The following is a 21,401-nucleotide window of genomic DNA, read 5'->3' as shown; positions in this document are numbered from 1 at the left end:
TATACATATGACACACACACACACACACACACATATATAAATGCTTTTAGTAAGTGCTCAGTAAATATTGAACGGTTGAATGAAGGATGGGCCATCTGTACCAATTACGTTTTGTGATGTAGAGTTACCCTTGGTACTGCTTGTCTCTCTCCCAATTCTGAGGACTCCATAGAGGGCAGAGCTACACCTCCTCCATCAGAGTTAGAAATTCCCATGATAGGTAGGAGGTATACTTCCTTCCCACCTCTGTCATTGCACCTGTCTTAGAGATAGTTACTATTGCAGCTAAAACCCCTTGTGAAACATGGATTACATCAGAAGTGATGCAGTGCACAATAAAGATCACAGCAGGTGGCTGTGTGCTCATGAGAGAACAAACGTGAGTTACCACTGTGGCTGATGATAACCCAAGTAGACCCTAAACCCAATCTAAGACTGGTGCTATTTGCCAGCTTCCCGAGCTTAAAGGCAGTGGCTACCAGTTGCCTGAGAGAAGACTAAAGCCAAATAATAGTTCTGAGATAGTGGATGTTAACGTGTATTCTGTGAGGACAGATGGGCTGATGCTTTAATGAAAGACCAGATAACAAAAGCCAGGGATGGCAGAACTTCCCTAGGAAGAACGGATGACTCATTGGGAATATGACATGGCTTGACAGCCTCCCTATTTTCCCTCCTGAAGGGACTAGCTACCCATTTACAAAGACATTGAATGGCAAAATGGGAGCGAGTGTGGACAGTGTTGGAACCTGCAATAAGTGTAGGTGATGATGGAATAAACTTGGATTTGGCTGGAATGAGTGTAAGAAATTTGTCAGTAAGTATTTAAACTGGAAATATGCCAGTTTGTTGATAAGACCCCTCATGTTTGGCCAGTCAGAATAGGCTTGTGTCTGCAGACAGAGGAGAAAGGTTTTGCCTACTTGCTGGGACTCCACAGGAGCCTGTGTTTTCCTCCTCTCTTCAGGTAAAAACAGGAGAATAAAACTATTGGCTGATAGACTGGCTTCCCAGTTTTCTTCCACTTGACTTTCCTGCTGTAGCCTGGCTTCTTTTAAAGATGATCAACTACTGTGATAGCCCCCTGTTTCCTTTCAGATTTGCTGCTTAAAAAAAACAAACAGGGGCACCTGTTCTTAGGATCTCCTGGGGCTGTGTCGGGGCAAAAACAAAACAAACAAAAAGACAGAAGAAAACCTCTCACTCTCCCCTACCCTCCAAAAGACAGTAACAACACATCTGCAAGCATATGGGAAGAATCTCTTTAGGCTTTTAAGTAGATTATGGTTTCTCCCTAGGGACCACACTGGGCCTGCTGCCTTAGTGAGTGGAGTACTGTGCTCTGGGGGCTGACCTTGAATGACGTGGATGCTTCTGAAGGAGTAGTCAAGAGGGGGCTCCTGTACCGAAGTGTTCATATAGTCCCGTTTGTTCATAGTTCAGGCCATCATTCAAAGGTGCAAGCAGGTGCCCTGGGAGTCTGGGTTCAGCCTGGGAGGACAGAGAAAGACCGGTGTTTCAAGTACACCGGCTTTCAGGTTTCCCCATAGTCCTCCATCCCTGCTTTCTGTCCTCTACTACTCTAGGCCTGCCTGGCTGTATTTCCATGTTAAGATATGAAATCACTCTTCCTTGCATCCTTGCTTGTATAGAGCACTTTCTACTTCTCAGAGCACCTTCACATCTCTTAGAACTCATTTGAGAGTTGAACACCCATTTCTTTGTCTGGACAATGCCAGATGAAGAAACTGAAACCCAAGGGTTAAAAGGACTTGCCCAGAGTTAAGCCAATGAGTCAGTTGTAGACTGCAGTCATAATCTCCTGAATCCTACTCTGAGACCTTTTCTGTTACTCTACAGTAGTTACTGTGGAGACTGTCTTGATACCCACCCTCTGGTGACATCAACCGGGCTATTCTATTGCTTAACAAATCCTTGAGGGCCTGCACCGCATCTGGTTGGTGTCTCACCACCCCTCTCAGTCTGGCCCAGCTGGGGATTTGCCACCTTCTCCGCTTGGCTTCTCTGCCAGCCCCATTACCTTTCCATCCAAAGACCCTACTTTCAGCCCTATCCTGAATGTAGCCATACACATATAAACATACACACACACAAAACCAGAGTCTACCTCTCACTCACCTGTCACTGATGGCTGAAACTCCACCATTAGGGATTCATTCCTGTGGGTTCAGGGATTGTTTCCGGTTAAAATGGAAATACTCCCTGACAGGGATGAACACAATGTTGTTATCAGTCACTTGCAATGTGGTGTGAATTGTCTTATCAGATCGTTTCCAATTTGTTAGCTAAAGTAAAGCTGAGGTTTTTCTGGAGACAAGGGAGAGCCATGAGAATACTACTCACCTGGGATGAAGAGAGCTGACAACACACTTTACCAAGGGGTTTGTATGTGAATCACACAAGCAAAAGACAAATTGACAAGGATAAGGACAAGAACTTGTCCCAGTCGACCTCCCCTTTCTCATTCCATCCACTGCTGCCACCTTTGTATTATTATTTGTATTACTTCACCTGCTTTCCAAAAGGATTTCAGGTTTACAATAATAACACAGTCATAAAACAGATGATTTGCAGAATAGTGCCATCCACTAGAAATATAATGTCACAAATGCAAGCCATATATATAATTTAAAATTTTCTAGTAGCCAAAATAAGTAAAATGAAGTGGTGAAATTAATTTTAATAACTTTATTTTACCCAATATATCAAAAAGTCATTCAATATGTAATCAATATTAAAACTTACTGAGATATTTTACACTTACAGCACATCCCAATTTGGACTAGCCTACCTGTCAAATGTACGTGACTAGTGGCTACCATACTGGACAGTGCAGATTAGAAAGTTAAAAATGGAAGAGAAAGATCAGAAACTAGATTACAGGAAGAGAGAGATGTGCCAGGCACTTTAAGAATCTAAGCCTACATTTAGCTCTGAAATTCCTGGCAGCCAAAGCAAAAAGAGAAACCTTGGGATTGCAGTTCTCATCATTGGATTAAAAGGATAAATTAGTTTGCAGAGACAATGAAATTGGCAAACAACTTTAAAATGGAATTTATTACTCGGGAGGCTGAGGCAGTTGGATTGCTTGAGCCTAGAAGTTGGAGGTTGCAGTGAGCTATAATTGTGCCACTGCACTCCAGCCTGGGCAACAGAGCAAGACCCTGTAGACCCTGTCTCGGAAAAAAAAAAAAAAAAAAAAAAGAATTTCTGTTAAAAACCAAGGACCTGATATCTTATAATTCAGTTTAAGCCTAATACAGTTCACGTAAATTCCTTTTTTGGCAATTTAACATATACATGGATCAAGTTTAGTAGGTTTAGAGGAAAATGAATGTCTTGTTCTGAAAAAATAGCAGTGCCAGCTGAGCTTTGGGGAGGTGCCAGATTGAGTCACTTCACAGCTTAATTCTGTTATGAACTGGTCCCATGGGCATGGATTGTCAATTAGGGAGACTTGAATCTTTTAGATATTAAATCTACAGGCAGACAACAAAGAACACATTATTCTTTTGTAAAAATAGAGGAACCTGGCTGTCTACTACAGAACTAGAGGAACCTAGCTTAGACAGAAGCTCATCCCACTTCAGCACCTACAACAGATTTGGTACCTTTGAGCAAGATTGGATACTTTTCTCAAAGTAAATACTGGGTTGGTACCCCAGAGTTATGCACCACTGAACATGGATTTTAACTTAAAATACTTAAGGGCAGATTTTTACTGTTAGTTTTCTTGACTAACAGAGAACCCCAGTGCAGTTCCTAAAGACTTCTGATTTTGTGTAGCACCAGCTCCTGTTGCATTTTCTGAATGAATTAGTATTAAAAATGGAGCCCCAAGAAGCTGGTTAAATTTTTAGCTTTCTGCATTTAAGCTGTAGCCCAGGCTGTGAGCTAGTATCGCATCTTATTCATTATCCAACATAGAACCAGGTTTACAACAGGCACTCAAAATGTTTGTGGGATGAATGAATGAGAAACTGCCAATTCTGAGGATTTCTGTTTCAGAAGAGTTGATGCTAAGCTGTTCTTTCTAACAATTGGTTCCCAGGTTCAGCTGTTTCAGTCCACACCTTGTTCACAGTAAGATATTCAATTCAATTCAGCAAACATTTGTTGAGTGCTTGCTGCTCTGTGCCTGACCAGAAGAAATGAAGCCAAGATACAAATAATAGAACCCTGTCATGAGCACAGAAAGACCTGCTGAGTTTCTATTGATTGTGGTAAACCAGCCTGCATCCAGTTCCAAGTAACAGCTGCCCACTTAGTGAATACTCTCTCATGTTTCAACACTCAGTTCTAGTGTAGCCTCTTCTATAAAGCCTTTCTTTTCCAGATAAAATTGGTTAATGTGTCCTGTGTTAGGCTGATTGTTTTGATGATCCCTATTCATGGTCTCCCCTGTATCCATCCCTTTTTGCCTATAACATTGTAGTCCCATCTCACTCTGATGCTGGGACCAGACATGTGACTTGTTTTAGCCAATGAGATGTCGATAAACATGAAGCAAACAGAAGCTTTAAAGGAGGCCTGCCCTCTTGCTCTTTGCCAGTGCCATGAGAACATGGCTGATCAGCTGGAGGGTTATGAGATGTGTAGGTGAGAGACATGCGAAAGAGCCAGAGATACCAGCTGAAGCCATCCTAGACTAGCCCACAGTCAGCCTACCCCCAGTCAAGATCAGGAGAGTCACCCAACCCACAGATGACTGCCGACACATGAGTAAGCCCAGCCAAAGCAGAAGAACCCTCCAGCTGACTCTAAGACTTAGAAGCAATAATAAATGTTTATTATCTTAAGCCACTGTGTTTTGGGATGGTTTATTACATGGCAATAGCTAACTTCTGCATGCCCCCACTGTACTTCGAACAAAATTTTATTACAGCTTGTTTACTCATCTGTGAAATGGAGACAAACCCTACCTTGAGAACTATTGTACATCTGGCATCAGGTGCTCAATAAATGGAAGCAGTTGTATTCTCTGTTAATTTCATTATAACCAACTTTGTTTACTCCCTATAAGCTTGAGGACAGGGACAAGACTCAGACTTCTTTCTCCCTTCTCATCATTACCCTGCATTGAGCCTGGCAAAAAAAAAAAAAAAAAAAAAAATCCATATTCACTAAAGGTTTGATGGACAAATGAAAATGGATGGACAATGGAAAAATGAAAGAAGAAATGAAGGAATTAATGGAGTCTTCAAGGTGTCACATAGAGAGCTTGACTGCTGGAGAGAACTGACAAAGTGTTGATGCTGCCATGCTTACTCCTGTGGCTGTGTTTTTGGAGTCAGTCTTTCCCATCTGCTATTCTGGCTTATGACCAGGAGGTAATCAGATGCCAGCACCTTCATCTGTCCAGACTGACTAACTTGATGAATGACAGGGTTAGGGGCATACCTGCCTTGTTTCGGAACTGGAATTTCTCATTTCCAAATTGACAGTATCTTTAACTGTTTTGTTTTTTAACTGTAAAAGCTAATATGATAGATGAATAAAGTGAAATGACATGAAGAAGTACATCAAATAGAAACTCAAAGTTTGAATCTCCATTAACAGTTTGGGAATATAACCTCCTAGAATGTATAGCTAATAAGGTTTTACACACACACACACACACACACACACACGGTTTTCTTTTTTCTTTTTTTGAGACAAGGTCTCGCTCTGTTGTGCAGGCTGGAGTGCAATGGTGCTACCTCAGCTCACTGCAACCTCTGCCTCCTGGGCTGAGGCAATCCCACCACCTTAGCTTCCTGAGTAGCTGGGACTACAGGCACACGTCACCACACCCTGCTAATTTTTGTATTTTTTGTAGAGACACGGTTTTGCCATGTTGCTTAGGCTGGTCTCAAACTCCTGGGCTCAAGCTATTCACTCACCTTGGCCTCCCAAAGTGCTGGGATTACAGGTGTAAGCCACTGTGCCCAGCCTAGATTATGCATATTTTTAAATAAACAATATTCCTTTGTAAACCTATTTTTTAATTTTCAAATTGTTGTAGACTATTACCCTTTTTAATAGTTGCAAAGTATTTTATACTATGTATCGTACTTTAATGTTATTCACTTAATTTATTTAACCAATCCCAAGTTGACAGAAAACTGTTTTCAGTTTTGGGAAATTACTAACATTTGGAATTTGATTTGTTGCTAGCCTATTCCTGCCCTCTCTCAGGCAAGCTGCAACATAACACAGGAAGCTCTGAGGAATAATCACATAAATCTGATAGGAGATTCAACAGCCTGGCCCGAGAGTTTCTGATGATGGACTGATGGTGGAAAAAAAATCAAAGACTGCTATGAAAAATCTGCCACATATTTAGCCAGGCATGGCAGCTCACGCCTATAGTCCCAGCTACTTGGGAGGCTGAGGTAGGAGTATGGCTCAAGCCCAGGAGTTCGAGGCTGCAGTGAGCTATGACTGTGCCACTGCACTCCAGTCTGGGCAACAGAGCGAGACCCTGTCAAAAGAAAAAAGAAAGAAGAAAAATCTGCCACATAATCTAATATATTCTGGGAGGTTATATTCCCAGGTGCCAAAAGGAGGCCCAAGATTCAACCTGGCTCCTGTCCACCCCCCTCTACTCCCATCTCATCCTCAACTCCAATTCTGCAGTCTAGCCAAATGCAACTACTCACCATAAGTTCCCTGCACCTGCCACTGGGCCTCTAAGTGGAACAGTGTCTCCTTCCAGCTCTGTCTGCTTGGAATATAGTTTTTCTCTCCTCCTTTTGCTTTGCTAATTCTTATTTCAGGGCTCAGATCAGGTTTCAACTTTTCTGAGAAGTCTACCTTTATCCTCAAATCTGTAATTGTAGTGCTATGATTGCCATGGTAGCACTCATAACACTATAATTATCTGCTTACTATCTGTATGTCCATAAACACCACCAGGGCAGAAACCATATTTTTTCTTACAGTTGTATCTCATAGTGCCAGCAAGTAGTAGGTGCTTAACAAACACATTAAAAATTGCAACTAAATAACACTACAAAGGAGAGGGCCATAAGGTTGCTGTAATTGAGGGATCTGACCTGGTCTGAACAGTCTACAGGAAGACATTCCTGAAGAAGTGACTGAGAGAAATCTAAAGGATAAGTACAAATTAACTTATGGGGTAGGGGGTGGTGTGGAATGAGCATTCCAGGCAGATGTGACTGCTATATGCAAAGGTTCTATGGTGGAAGGGTACTTGGAAATTTTGAAGACCTTAAAGGTTATATAACTGAAGGGGAGAGAAGGATGAATATGTATGGTTAGACTGGAGGCTGGAGAGAGGGGAGCAATAGGAAACCACACAGTATTAATATTAAATGGGGGCTGGCTGGGCGTGGCGGCTCATGCCTGTAATCTCAGCACTTTGGGAGGCCAAGGTGGGCAGATCACCTGAGGTCGGGAGTTCGAGACCAGCCTGACCAACATGGAGAAACCCCGTCTCTACTAAAAATACAAAAGTAGCCGGGTGTGGTGGCGCATGCCTGTAATCCCAGTTACCTGGGAGGCTGAGACAGGAGAATTGCTTGAAACCGGGAGGTGGAGGTTGCTGTGAGCCGAGATTGCGCCATTGCACTCCAGCCTGGGCAACAAGAGCGAAACTCTGTCTCAAAAAGAAAAAAAAAAATTGGGGGTGGGGTAGAGAGTGAACAGTATCAGCTTTGCATTTTGAAGGATCACTCTGGTTGCAGTGCGCAAATATGGCTGGGAGGGAAGGCAGGAAGGATGTGATGGTAGCTAGGACCTATATAAAAGATATTCAGGAAGTAAAGCTGATAAGACTTAGTGATAGGTGGGAAATGGAAGAGGTATTAAGTAAATGGAAGAGGTACTAACTCTTAGGTTTTGGGCTTGGGTATATTGTGGATAAAGGTAGGAGCACTGGAAGAGATCCAGGCTTGGAGGAAAAGGTTGGGATACACAGAGATTGGTTTCAATTTCAGAAATGTAGAGTTTGGGTTGCCTTTGAGGTATCCTAAAGGAGATGTTGAGGCAATTGGCTATATAGATCTGGAGCTTAGAGATGAGGGCTGGGCTTGAGATACACACTTGTGTACATTTGCATACAGGTGGAAAATGAAGTTGTGGGTGTGGAGGGGTACCCAAGAAGAGAATATAGAGTGCAGTGGCAAGAGGGCATAGGACCAAACCTGGGAGAACTTTAAGGTAGTAAGTGGACCAGTCAGGGCCAGCTAGTCACCAGCTAGAAACCAGCTAATCATGGTCACTTCAGACATGGGTGCTGTTAGCCCTTCTGTTTCCTGTTTAGTTAAAAATGTTCAAGTCTCATTGTCTTAGTCTCTCTAGTTCCTTTTCCCCATTAAAACTTTCAGGGGAGGATCTGAAATTCATTCCAGCTGAAGTGTAAATAATACAAAGTAGGCCACACAGGTTCCTTTTCCCTGGGGCAGTTTAACTTGTTCCTTGGAACAAGTCCTTCCGCTATAGAGGCAGTAGGCTGAAGCTAAAGAAACTTAGCTGGAAGTCGGAGAACTGGAGTCTAGTTCTAGCTCTGTCACTAATTTGGTGTGTGGCCTTGGGCAAGTCCCTTTTCTCTGGGTTTCAGTTTTCCAATCTGTGAAATGAAGATAAATATCCTTGACTCACAGAGCTGTTAAGAGTATCAAAAGAGAGACTGTGAAAGCACTGGGTAGGTTACTAAATGTAATAGATCTGTCGTGAGTACTAAAAAAAATGAAGCTCTAACTGTAGAGCTTTGAGTAGCGGACCACGGAGAAGGTGTGGGGAGAAAAGGGAATCTGGGGACAGATTGAGAAGGGGTTTTACTCCTTGGAAGAAGAAGGAATGAGGCACTTCATGCCCCAGGAAGTTTCCTACATCTCTAGAATTAGGGTAGCGACTGCGATTTACTCAATCTAATGCTAACCGCATGTCTTGGAAGAGGGTCTCAGTTCCTCAGAGGAAAACCAACCCCATTTCTGAGGGCGTTTCTGATCTCCCAGGTTATGCCTGGAACTTGAAGCATCCGATTTTGGGAGCTTTATGTTTGCGTTGGGGGCGGGGTTCGTTGTTTTGTTTTGTTTCGTTTTGTTTTGTTTTGTTTTGAGATGGAGGTATCGCTCTATAGCCCAGGCTGGAGTGTAGTTGCGTGATCACGGCTCACTGCAGCTTCAATCTCCGGGCTCAAGCGATCCTTCCACCTCAGCCTCCCTAGTAGCTGGGGCCACTGGAGCGCGCCACCAAGCCCGGCTAATTTTTTTGTGTTTTTGGTAGAGACAGGGTTCGCCATGTTTCTCAGGCTGGTCTCGAACTCCTGGCCTTAAGTGGTCCGCCCGCCTTGGTCTCCCAGTGTTGGGATTACAGGCGTGAGCCACCGCTCCCGGCCCTGGGGGTGGTTCTTAAGCATCCCCAAATCTGTATGGATATATATCTCAACGCCTATCCCTCCCTCTGCTCCCCCTTGCCCAGTCTGTCCCATGTGAGTGTTGTGTCTTGTTCGCTGTGAAAGGTGATGAGGGTCGGTGGGGGAAATCTCAGATCCCCGAGCAGGAATGTTCTTAGTCGTTCTGTGAGTGCCCCTCCCTTCTCCATAGATCTCTTGTCCCCTAGAACGGGTTTCCTGTTTTCCCGCCCGACTCACCCGCAGTCGCTTCCTCTCCAGTCTTGGCGTCCCACTGCCTCAGGGTTACTCAGAGCAACTCCATGGCAACTGCTTTCGTCACCACAACCCGGCAGGCGCCATAAGTACTGACGCGATGCTTACCGGGACCTTCAGTTTGTCAGGGGCGGGGCTTCAAGGCCGCGAGTGACGCTGGGATATGTAGTTCTCTTTGCCTTCAAGTCCAGGCCGGGGTCCGGAAGCGGTGATACCCCTTCTCTTTCCCAGTGGCCCTCAAACTTCCTTTTCCCGGGTCCTTAAGCGGGCCCCGCCGACAGAGGCCAATCAGAGGGCAGCGCGAGGGGGCGGGGCCATAGTTTAAACTAATTGTGCGCTCACAACGCTGGCGCGAGCCCACGAAGAGGTACGATTCCGGAGAATCGCGAGGCAGAGCGGGAGCGCGCAGCCAGGTAACCGGCGCGGGCCCGCGTTTGGCGTGCGGCCTGGGCACCCCTGCGGGTGCTCAGGCCTAAAAGGGGTGCTGGAGAGGCCGCTGCGAGCGGAAGGCCTCCTCCATAACCGATTCCGAAAGGGCAGAATCTATGGGGGTAAGGTTTGTGAGGAGAGGCGCCTGAGAGGGAGGAGCCGGGGGGTGGGGTGCCTTAAAGGGGAGGGTCTGTTTGGGGGCGTGTCTGTGGAATTAAATCTGAAGGTGACGGGGGTCGGGGATATAGGGCAAGTTCCCGAAAGGCTTGTAAGCGAGGGGTCGGGTCCTGGAAAGTCTTTGCCTTTTATCGTTAACAATAGCAGTAGTTATGGTAGTGCAATAGTCAGCATTTTCTGAGCTACACCGTCCACAATGACCTGCCAAATGTTTATCTTTTTAATCTTCTAACCACCTGTTATACTTTAAAGATGGGGAGCCTGAGGTTTATAATGTTTAGCTTGGCCTGGGTTACGTAGCCAGTGCGAGGTTGGCTCTACTTTGGGTTTATGGGTTGGGCATAAATGGGGACGGGGAAGGTGCTGTGTGGGGGCGCGCGTTGTCTTGGACTGGTCAGTGTATTTTGAGCCTCACTTTTCATATACGTAAACAGTGACCTTACCTGCCTTACCTACTTCCTGGGGTGGTTGTCTTGGTCAAAACAGGTTAAGTCTTTTTTTTTTTTTTTTTTTAAATTTTTGTTTGTTTTTGTTTTTCATCCATGGACTCTCACAGATAACATGTTTCATACACGCACCTCGGAGAGTACAAATTTATGACTATAAGTGGTGTGACTGTGTGAAGATTGTGGGTGGGCGGGAGCCCACTGGGTTGATGCTGCCGCCTCTTTTGCTTACCTCTGAGTTAGCACTTGTCATTTTTTTTTTTTTTTTTGAAACGGAGTCTCGCCCTGTCGCCCAGGCCGGAGTGCAGTGGCGCGATCTCGGCTCACTGCAACCTCTGCCACCCGGGTTCAAACAGTTCCCTGCCTCAGCCTCCCGAGTAGCTGGGATTACAGGCGCCCGCTACCACACCCGGCTAACTTTTGTATTTTTAGTAGACACAGGATTTCACCATCTTGGCCAGGCCGGTCTTGAACTCCTGACCTCGTGATCCGCCCGCCTCGGCCTCCCAAAGTGCTTGGATTACAGGCGTGAGCCATCACGCCCGGCCTGCCATCTGGTATTTTAAAAGTCTGCGTGTTTGTCTGCCCTTCTAGATAACGAGAGACTTTTTCGTCACTGTATCCTAATGGCTAGGCAGGATTTGCGACATGTAATGGGAATAAATGTATGCTTTGGAATAATTTCTTGGGCTGAAAGGGCACAGGAATTTCGCTTTCCCGTTTTCATTTAGTGGCATTTGAACCTCAGTATTAAGCTGTCCTCTTTACTGGAATGGCACTCCCTCTTGAAAACGTGATGATATTTTCTTGCTTTAACACATAATTCCCTCTCTCTAGTATCTGTTGCCTGGTTCTATGTTTCCAAACTTCTGGGTTGTCTGGTCGTTAAAGCTTTAATGGTAAGGGAGTTGGGCCTCTCTACTTTGTGGAGATCTTTACTGCTGTGAATATATGGGAACCTGGGGCGAACATGAGGATCATGTAAGGTAGCTTTCTGTCAGCACAGATGGGTGTATGTTTCCTCACTCCCTCTTTCTGTGTGGTATTTTCTTCTTTAGAGGAAGAACCACATACTTCTTTGTGAAAGCTTCCAAAGTATTCTTTTCGTAGCCTAAGTTCTAGCAAGGGATGACTAATTGTAATGTCTAAGCTCTTAGTTCACAGCGAAAAGCGGTACATTCCAAAAGCTTAAAGATCTTACCTGAAAGCTCGTTAAGAAACGTAGAATTCTTTTTTACATGTGGAACATGGAAGTGGGAAGAATGCCTTGAAATAAGACTTGAATTCTAGAACTTTTAGGATGAGGGCAAAGCCCTGCTCAGGTGGCTGAACAGAGCTGATCGGGGCTGTTTGGACAGCTGTGTCTAATTGATAAAACTATGATCAGAAGATATTAGGTTTGTGCAAAAGTAATTGCAGTTATTGCCATTGAAAGTAATGGCAAAAACCACAGTTACTTTTGCATTAACCTAATATATGGTGTGGTCATTTAATTTAGCCTCTTACCCAGTGTACACTAAACATACCAAAAGGTGTTGTCCAGACTCAAAATGAGTACTTTCTAGAATGAGATCATTCCCAAAGTCAATCCATCTCGAAGTTGAACAATTCTAATTAATAATTATTATTTTGTAGCTGGGCATGGTGGCTTGCCCTGTCATCCCAACTACTCTGGAGGCTGAGGCAGGAGGAGCAGGCGGGAGAATGGCTTGAGCCCAGGAGTTCTTAGCTAGCCTGGGCAACAGAGTGAGACCCCAACACAATTAAAATATGTTTATTGTTTTGTATTGTTAGTGATTATTTCGTTTTACCCATGTATGTCTACTGTTTGCTTTTTCACTATTTTTCCTTGCATTTTATTCCTTCCTTTTTTATTGCATAGATACATACATCCTTCAGATGTTTGTCCAGTGGGAATCTGTTAGTGGTAAACACTGTCTTCATTTAAAAAATCTTTATTTAACTTTCAGTTTTTTTTTTTTTTTTTTTTGAGATGGAGTCTCACTCTGTTGCCCAGGCTGGAGTGCAGTGGCGCAGTCTCGGCTCACTGCAAGCTCTGCCTCCCAGGTTCACACCATTCTCCTGCCTCAGCCTCCCGAGTAGCTGGGACTGCAGGCGCCCGCAACCACGCCTGGCTAATTTTTTGTATTTTTAGTAGAGACAGGGTTTCATTGTGTTAGCCATGATGGTCTCGATCTCCTGACCTTGTGATCCTCCCGCCTCGGCCTCTCAGAGTGCTGGGATTATAGGCATGAGCCACTGTGCCCAGCTCACTTTCAGTCTTGATTGGTAGTTTAGCTGGGTACTAGGCTTCCAATTATTGTCTCTTAGCACTTTGAAAGTGTTTTTTCATTGAAATTCTGGCTTTTTGTTGTTACTCTTGAGAACTATGCTTGCAAATTAACTTATTTTATTGTGGGTAACCTGTCTTTCTTTCTGGTTGTTTTTAAGATCTTCTTTGCTGTCATTTGTGTTCTGTACTTCCATTACATGGTGTGAATTTAATTTTCTTAAATCACTATATACTGGGGGCATATAGTAATTCCTTAATCTGAAATTTCATATCTTTTCACTAATTGTGTAAAAATTCCCAATCATTACCTCTTTACCTCTCTCAGATCTCATGCTTAACTTATGTTGAACTTCCTCATTCTGTCGTCTACATCTTATTCTTTCTTTCATAATTTCCTTTTCTATCTTTCTGTGTTAACTTCTGGATAATTTCCTTATATCTATCTTCTAGTATACTAGTTTACTCTTCAGCTAGGTCTAATTTGTTTTTTGAATTCTTATTTTTATTAGCTAACTTTTTCATTTATTAGAAGTGCTCTTTGGTTCATTTTCAAATCTGCTTGTTTTTCGTGATCTTGTTTTTGTCTCATGTTTTCAATTTTGTGTCTGTAATAATTTTCAAGAAAGTTGAGTTTTGGCAGATGTCTACACCTGTAAACAGCAGCCATAATCAAGATACAGAGGATTTCTCTCACCCCCAAAAGATTTCTCATGCTTTTTTTTTTTTTTTTAAGATGGATTTTACTCTTATTCTCCAGGCTGGAGTCCAGTGGTGCAATCTCGGCTCCCTGCAACCTCTGCCTCCTGGGTTCAAGCGATTCTCCTGCCTCAGCCTCCTGAGTAGCTGGGATTACAGGCATGCACCACCATGCCCAGCTAATTTTGTATTTTTAGTAGAAATGGGGTTTCACCATGTTGGTCAGGCTGATCTTGAACTCCCGACCTCAGGTAATCTGCCCTCCTCGGCCTCCCAAAGTGCTGGGATTACAGGCGTGAGCCACCGTGCCCGGCTCTCATACTTCTTTACAGTCCGTTTTTCCTTTCACCCTGATACCAGGAACCACTGATCGTTTGTTTGTTTTTCACTACATATTAATGTCTGCTTTCTAGAATTTTATTTTATTTTATTTTATTTTTTGAGATAGGATCTGTCTGGCTTTGTTGCCCAGGTTGGAGTGCAGTTGCAGGATCTTGGCTCACTGCAACCTCTGCCTCTTGGGCTCAAGCAGTCCGCCCACCTCAGCCTCCCAAGTAGCTGGGACTACAGGTGCACACCACCATACCCGGCAAATTTTTATATTTTCTGTAGAGACAGGGTTTTGCCATGTTGCCCGGGCTGGTCTCGAACTCCTGGGCTCAAGCAATCCACCCACCTCAGCCTCCCAATGTGCTGGGATTACTGGCATGAGCCACTTCACCCAGTCTGTTTTGAATTCCTAGAAGGTTTTTCCCTCCTTTCTCACTAGATGAGCAAGGCAAGTTTTTTATTTCTCTCTGGACAGATTTTTTTTCCTAGTCTTTATCTTACTGAGTATAAACTTAAGAATCTCAGCCTCTGCACAGGGATCTCAGTGCCTTTTGTGGACTCAAGATCTGTCTTCTGAACCTATGAGGGTGTTACAAATTCCATACACGGCTAGGACAGCTATGTCATCAGCTCGCTAATCCTCCTCACTAATTCTTTGTTTCTGGTTCCTGGGGATTTTTCTTACTTTCTTGAGAGCTCAGTTTATCTATATGTCAGTTCAGATCCAATCAGCAAAACAGAAACCACACAATAGAGTGAACTCCATAAAGGAGATTGATTTAAACCCTTGGTGGAGGGCTGAAAAAGCAGAAAGGGAATATTAAAGTAACTTCAATATAATAACTGCATAAAGAATTTTTCTCATCCAGGACTGAAAAACAAAGGGAGGAAGGTTGGGGCTACCAGAACCTAGAAGTCTAGAGGGATCTGGAATAGCTGTACCCAGATTCTCTGGAGAGGGTGTTACCTGGTGCTGCTGGTTTCTCAGGCCCTTATAGGAGGAACCTGGAGGAGCTGGCTTCTGTTGAGCCTTACTTAGCTGATGCTGGTGCCTTTGAGGGGCAGGAGGCTGGTTTTGGGAGTTTAGAAAGCAACTGGGAAGAACCAACTTCTGTTGTCAAGAAACACCAGGCTACAAGAAGGAGGAAGTCCCTTGTAGCCTTCTCTTGTCTTCTGTTTTCCCCTTAGCACCCCCTGTTGACAGGGAGCCAGCTGGCAAATGTGAAATGGGGTTTAGTGGAGTCCAGGCCCCAGCATCACAAAGCGGAGCATAACAGGGTAGATTTGGAGCTGAGAGACAATACCTTAATAGCTGGCACGGTCTAAAAGGATGTTTATTATATTTTTCTGAGCACTTCTAGGCATATTTAGTAGGAAGGGCTTCAGGTTATCTGTTCTGTTTTTTGTATTGTATATTATTTTTATTTTATTTATTTATTTATTTATTTATTTATTTATTTTGAAATGGAGTCTCACTCTGTTGCCCAGGCTGGAGTGCAATTGCGCAGTCTTGGCTCACTGCAACCTCCGCCTCCCGGGCTCAAGTGATTCTCCTGTCTCAGCCGCCCAAGTAGCTGGGATTACAGGCACGTGCCACTGCAACCAGCTAATTTTTGTATTTTTAGTAGAGACAGGGTTTGACCATGTTGCCCAGGCTGGTCTCGAACTCCTGACCTCAGGTGATCCACCTGCCTCAGCCTCCCAAAGTGCTGGGATTACAGGCGTGAGCCATTGCACCCAGCCTGTTTGTTATTTTGAGACAGAGTCTTGCTCTGTCACTCTGGCTGGAGTGCAGTGGCGTCATCATAGCTCACTGCAGCCTCGATCTCCTGGACTCAAGCTATCCTCCCACCTCAGCCTGCTGAGTAGCTGGAACTACAAGTGCACGCCACTGTGCCTGGCAACTCTTTTTATTTTTAGTAGAGACGAGGTCTCACTATGTTGCCCAGGCTGGTCTCAAACTCTTGAGCTCAAGCAGTTCTCTCAAAGTGCTGGGATTACAAGCACAAACCACCACACCCAGCCTGGTCTGTTGTATCAACATTTAGTAATAGCAATAGGTAACATTTTTTTTCCAGCATATATTGTGAACTAGGCACTGTTCTAAGTACTTTACAGAAACTACTTCTTTTTATTTTTTTTGAGATGGAGCCTCTCTCTATCACCCAGACTGGAGTACAGTGGCGTGATTTCTGCTCACTGCAACTTCCACCTCCCAGGTTCAAATGAGTCTCCTGCCTCAGCCTCCCGAGTAACTGGGATTACAGGCGCACACCACTACCGTCTGGTTAATTTTTTTTTTTTGTCTTTGTTTTTGTTTTGAGATGGAGTTTCGCTCCTGGTGCCCAGGCTGGAGTGCAACGGTGTGATCTTGGCTCACTGCAACCTCTGCCTCCCGGGTTCAAGCGATTCTCCTGCCTTATCTCCTGAGTAGCTGGGATTACAGGCATGTGCCACCACGCCTAGCTAATTTTTTTTGTATTTTTAGTAGAGACGGGTTTCCCCATGTTGGCCAGTCTGGTCTTGAACTCCTGACCTCAGGTGATCACCTGCCTCAGCCTCCCAAAGTGCTGGGATTACAGGCCTGAGCCACCGCAGCCAGCCCCGGAAGCTACTTCTTAAAGCTCTGTGAGCTAAGTTCTATTATTACTATTCTCTTTTACAGGGAAGGCAACTGAGGCACAGGTAGATTAATCTCCCCAAAGCCACACAGTTTATAAGTGGTGGAGTTGACATCCTAATCCAAGCATTCTGGGTTCTACATCCCACATTCTGAACTTCTACAACATGCTGAAATTTCTTCCCTGTGGCAAACCAAAATCACTCTTCCTGTAACTTCCACTCATTAGTTCTGGTTTTGTATTCTTATAGTGGACTCATAAGTCTTTCTCCTCATCTATGTGAAAGCTATGCGTATATTTGAAAAAAGTTTTCTTGTTCTCCCCTGGCTAAAAGTGTGTAGTTCCTCCTCCATATTTGAAATGATATACTTCTAGACCCTTCGCCATGGTCATTGGTGTTCTTCCTCTGCAAGTCCTCTAACTTTGCTCTTCAAAGGTGGGGCATAGAGTCATCTTCTACTAATGCAGCTTAAGACTGCATTGATGTTTTGGGTAGCTCTGTCAGATTCATGGTTTACTGAGAGTGTGCTTAATAATGGCCTCTCCTCTACCTCCTACTGTGGGCAACTTTTTTTTTTTTTTTTTTTTTTTGAGACAGGGTCTCGCTCTGTCACCCAGGCTGGAGTGCAGTGGCTGTCTTCCCACCTCAGCCTCCTAAGTAGTGTAGCTGGGACTACACCCGGCTAATTTTTTTGATTTTTAGTAGAGACAAGGTCTTGCTGTGTTGCTTAGGCTAGTCTTGAACACCTGAGCTCAAGCAATCCTCCTGCCTCGGCCTCCCAAAGTGCTAGGTTTATGGGTGTAAGCCATTGTGCCTGGCCTAGGCAGCTTTTTTTTTTTTTTTTTTTTTTTTGAGACGGAGTCTCGCTCTGTGTCACCCAGGCTTGAGTGCAGTGGCGCGATCTCAGCTCACTGCAAGCTCCGCCTCCCAGGTTCACGCCATTCTCCTGCCTCAGCCTCCCCTCCCGAGTAGCTGGGACTACAGGCACCCGCCACCGCGCCCGGCTAATTTTTTGTATCTTTAGTAGAGACGGGGTTTCACCGTGGTCTCTATCTCCTGACAGTGTGATCCGCCCGCCTTGGCCTCCCAAAGTGCTGGGATTACAGGCGTGAGCCACCGCGCCTGGCCAGGGGAATAGTTTTGACAATTCCTCTGGCAAATTGGAGGAGGAGCTGTCTAGAAAGGCCAGTATCTTGGGTCTCATTGAGGGGAGGAGAGAACTAAGGTAAAGGGTTGGCTATTAGGTAATCAGTCACGGTAATAAGGGGCCATTTGGCAGAAGTAAAAATGAGGTATCTGATGGCTGTAGAAGGGAGAGAAGGCATTATTGCATAGCATGCTCCTGGGTTGAGGCCTCTGTTGGCAGCTGTGTCGCCTGCCCTTTCTGTCCTATTGAAGGGCCAGTTTCTTTGAAGTCTGCACAGGAAATACCAGTGATTCAGCCTTGCAGATTTCTTCTGCCTTATTGCAGCTGAGGACTGGTTTATCTGGTGAGGAGGAAAGACTGCATATATTTCAGGCATGTTTATTTGATACTTGAGTGCCTTCCTGTGACTGGCCAGAGACACTTGTTTTGCAGGTTGTCAAATTTTTGGTACCCGGTGGCAAGGTGGATGCAATGTGACCTCAACTCTTGGTCCTCTGAGGTCACATTGTATCCAGCTTACCACTGGGTACTAACGTGTGGGCAGCAGCTGCATTCTGCCTAGCAAGTGGGCATTTGTTCAGTGCCTGTACTTCTGTGATGGCCTCAATGAGGAGTGAGGTAATTGCCTGCTTTTCTAGATTTCCTGTGGTGTGACAATGTGTTATTCCCTAAGAATTTCCTACTATACCCCTCATGAGCTGCAGCAAAGTAAACTCTGTCTGATTGCTGACCTCCAAATGCCCAGTTTCCTTAGGTAGTGAGCAGATACCTAATGTAATGAGTGCCTATTATATCTGTCACAGAGCTGAGTATATAAAAAAGTATATAATACAGGATTTCCCTCCTTACTAAATTATTTTATTTTGAAAATTTTCAAACCTATAGATATTTTGCAAAATAATGTAACAAATACTTATATACTTCTCATTTAGAGTCACTATTAACATTTTGCCAAATTTGCTCTCTATTTATCCTTCATTTTCTGAATCTTTTTGACTGTTAGATGTAAATATCATGTTATTTAATCCCTATTTCAGCAAGTATTTTCTAAGAAAAAGGTATCTTCCTATATAACTACAGTACTATTAACACTCAGGAAACTTAACATTGATTCAATACATCCAGTATATAATACTTGTTCAGATTTCTCATCTTTTCCCAATGATGTCTTTTATTGAGTTTTTTAAAATTCAGGATTCATTGAAGGATCATGCATGTATTTATGCACTTAGTTGTCATGACTATCATGTCTTTAGTCTGCTTTAACTTTGAACAGTTCTTTTTTAATCTGAATGCCTTTTTGTCTTTCATAGCATTTGTCTGATTCTTCTTGATTAGATTCAGGTTAGGCATTTTTGGTAGAAGAACTATATAGATTAATACAATAGTTTGATTGATGAGGCTGACACTAAAATACATAGAAGCAGTATCTGATTTTGCAAGACAGTATATAATTTAGCACTTATTTGTGTTGTCTAATCTATAAACCTTATAGGAATTTACAGAAGAAGGAATTCAGTAGGACTTGGATAACTAGGAATGAAATACTTTGGCAGAAAGATGGGGTTTGGAAAATGAACAGAATTGGAGGCAGTTGGGATATGGTTAGATAAGCTGTGATTTGGGCTTCCCATCCTACTATTAAGGTTGTGTATCATGAAAAGTGACTTTGAGGGTTCTGTATCTTCCATGGTGTTTGCACTGCTAGAAGCCTAATGGTGTAGAGCTCTTGCTTTGGCATCAGACAGGTCTAGAGACTGTGCCCAGCATTTTGCCAGTTACCTAACCTTGGGGAAGTTTTCTCATTTGCAAGATAGAGTATTAATAACTATTTAAAAGGTTATCGTGATGCTCACAGTGAGACACTACATAAATATTTGAATTAAAATATTTGAATGCCTTTAGGGGGGTGCAGCGTTTCCTAGATCTGCCATGTGCCCCACTGGATCATTCATTTTGTTTTGTTTTGTTTTGTTTGGATACATGGTTTCACTCTGTTGCCCAGGCTGGAGTCCAGTGGCACGGTCTCAGCTCACTGCAGCCTCCCAAGTGGGTGGGACCCAGGCACACTCCACCACACCTGGCTAATTTTTTGTATTTTTGTAGAGACGGAGTTTTACTATGTTGCCCAGGTTGGTCTCGAACTCCTGAGCTCAAGCGATCTGCCCACCTTGGCTTCCCAAAGTGCTGGGATTACCGCTGTGAGCCACTGGGCCTTGCCTGGATAATTTGTTTCTGTTACCTGCCTGACCCCTGAAGATGTTTGAATTTACCACTCCTGGATAATTGAAAGCAGGGAAATGAGAAAAGGCTTGGCTCACGCAGAGAGAAGTGGGAAGACTGGCTTGATCAATTCAGAGTATGTTCTGTAGAATAGTGGGAAATAAGGTTGAATAAATGACTTGAGGCCATATAATGGAGGATTTGGAAAGTTAAGCCAAAGAATTTAGATATGATGCTTTAGGGAGAAGAAAACTGTGGAAGATTTTTGAGCAGGAGGAGAGACACTTGAAAATGAGAGTGGTGTGGGGCCTCCTGAGGAAGAAGCTTTCTGGCTTAAAGACTGAAATCCTAACAGGGCAGGGCCTTCACAGTGCTGACCAAGTGTGGGTGTGGCTTGGCAGTCTTGCCACAGAAGGCCAGAATTTCTGCCCCAGTGACTCTTCCTGCTCTGCCACTGACTCACCCCATTGACCTGGCCTGCATGGCTTCCCTTCTGCTTGCTGTCTGATCCACAGAACGCTGGGGTTGCCCAGGATAATGTGAGGCTGAGCTGACTAAGAGTGGGTGGGTTAGGGGAATGAATAATCATTCCTGTCCCTTTGCCCCTTCCCTAGGTGGAAACTAATTCTAAGCCAGACTGCTGGAGATCACCCTGTTCTAGTGTGTGGAGGCTTCCACCAGGAGGTAAGTCAAAATGGTTTCTGCCCTCTAGTTTTTCATAGGTCAGCTTTGTCCTGAGCAGGATCTCTACCATTTACTTTTTCCCTGACCCAGATTCTTCAAAGTGATCGTCTTTCAATTATTTGAGGCAAACAGGTTACTGTAGGAGGAGAGCAGAGAGGTTTAATAAAGATATTTTTCTAACTGTGGGAGGGTGGTGTCCAGAGGTTTTCATTGGCCCTTGCTCTGAGGTAGATTGCCCAGAACTCTTGTGAGCCAGACACTAAACATTGGCCATTGAGGCCACTGCAGAGAAGTCCTGGTTTTTAAGCCATCATTTCTCTGCTACTGGGTTTCAGAACCATTCTTGGTGTGCTTTAGTGTCCCAAGTTATTTCTGTCCCTTTTGATCAGGGGAGTGAAGGAAGTGAGAAGCAGGGGAGGAGGAGCTGTATACATAAGTATGTGTGGGTGCATTATGCTGGGAGTTTGGGTGTCTGGGTTTCTTATCCTGACTTGCTAACCAGATGTGTGACCAGGGACAAATTGCCTAACCTCAATGGACTGAACTTTTCTCATATGTAAAAAGGGACAGTTGGGATTATATGATCTTGAAGATTTCTTCCAGGGCCAAAATTTATCATTATATAATGTGTAATTATAAAGTGATATAATAGTTGAACAAATGTGACAGATATTGTACATGTCTTGCCCCCTTGATTGTAATTATGGGGCAATTAGAATG

General features: G+C 44.1%; 2 protein-coding genes across 15 annotated transcripts in view; one reads left to right on the top strand and one right to left on the bottom strand.

The window, feature by feature from the left end:
• Nucleotides 1–9,858, bottom strand: part of LOC100967430 (leucine-rich repeat-containing protein 51) — a 29,110-nt gene extending 19,252 nt beyond the window's left edge. For 2 of the 5 annotated variants that reach the window (XM_063608657.1, XM_063608655.1), the window contains exons 1-3: nucleotides 9,743–9,858; nucleotides 2,140–2,223; nucleotides 1,355–1,491 (exon numbers count right to left, since the gene is read on the bottom strand). In XM_063608657.1, the coding sequence (XP_063464727.1) occupies nucleotides 1,355–1,436 (82 nt within the window). In that variant the 5' untranslated portion in view covers nucleotides 1,437–1,491; nucleotides 2,140–2,223; nucleotides 9,743–9,858. Of the gene's footprint in view, nucleotides 1–1,354; nucleotides 1,492–2,139; nucleotides 5,875–9,619 lie in introns of those variants that run through there. The other 3 variants (XM_063608656.1, XM_008968670.4, XM_055093746.2) reach the window with 3 other exon arrangements.
• Nucleotides 9,859–9,910: 52 nt separating this feature from the next.
• NUMA1 (nuclear mitotic apparatus protein 1) overlaps nucleotides 9,911–21,401 on the top strand; it is a 77,354-nt gene continuing 65,863 nt past the window's right edge. For 6 of the 10 annotated variants that reach the window (XM_055093733.2, XM_055093730.2, XM_008968657.3 and 3 more), the window contains exons 1-2: nucleotides 9,911–10,047; nucleotides 20,612–20,681. The gene's annotated coding sequence lies outside the window, so the exon portion shown is untranslated. Of the gene's footprint in view, nucleotides 10,186–20,611; nucleotides 20,682–21,401 lie in introns of all 10 variants that reach the window. The other 4 variants (XM_014346909.3, XM_055093735.2, XM_055093732.2 and 1 more) reach the window with 3 other exon arrangements.

This window comes from Pan paniscus, chromosome 9, assembly GCF_029289425.2.
Source record: "Pan paniscus chromosome 9, NHGRI_mPanPan1-v2.0_pri, whole genome shotgun sequence".
Taxonomy (NCBI): Eukaryota; Metazoa; Chordata; class Mammalia; order Primates; family Hominidae; genus Pan; species Pan paniscus.
Note: the sequence above shows the minus strand (reverse complement) of the source record. Positions and strands in the feature narration are given on the sequence as shown.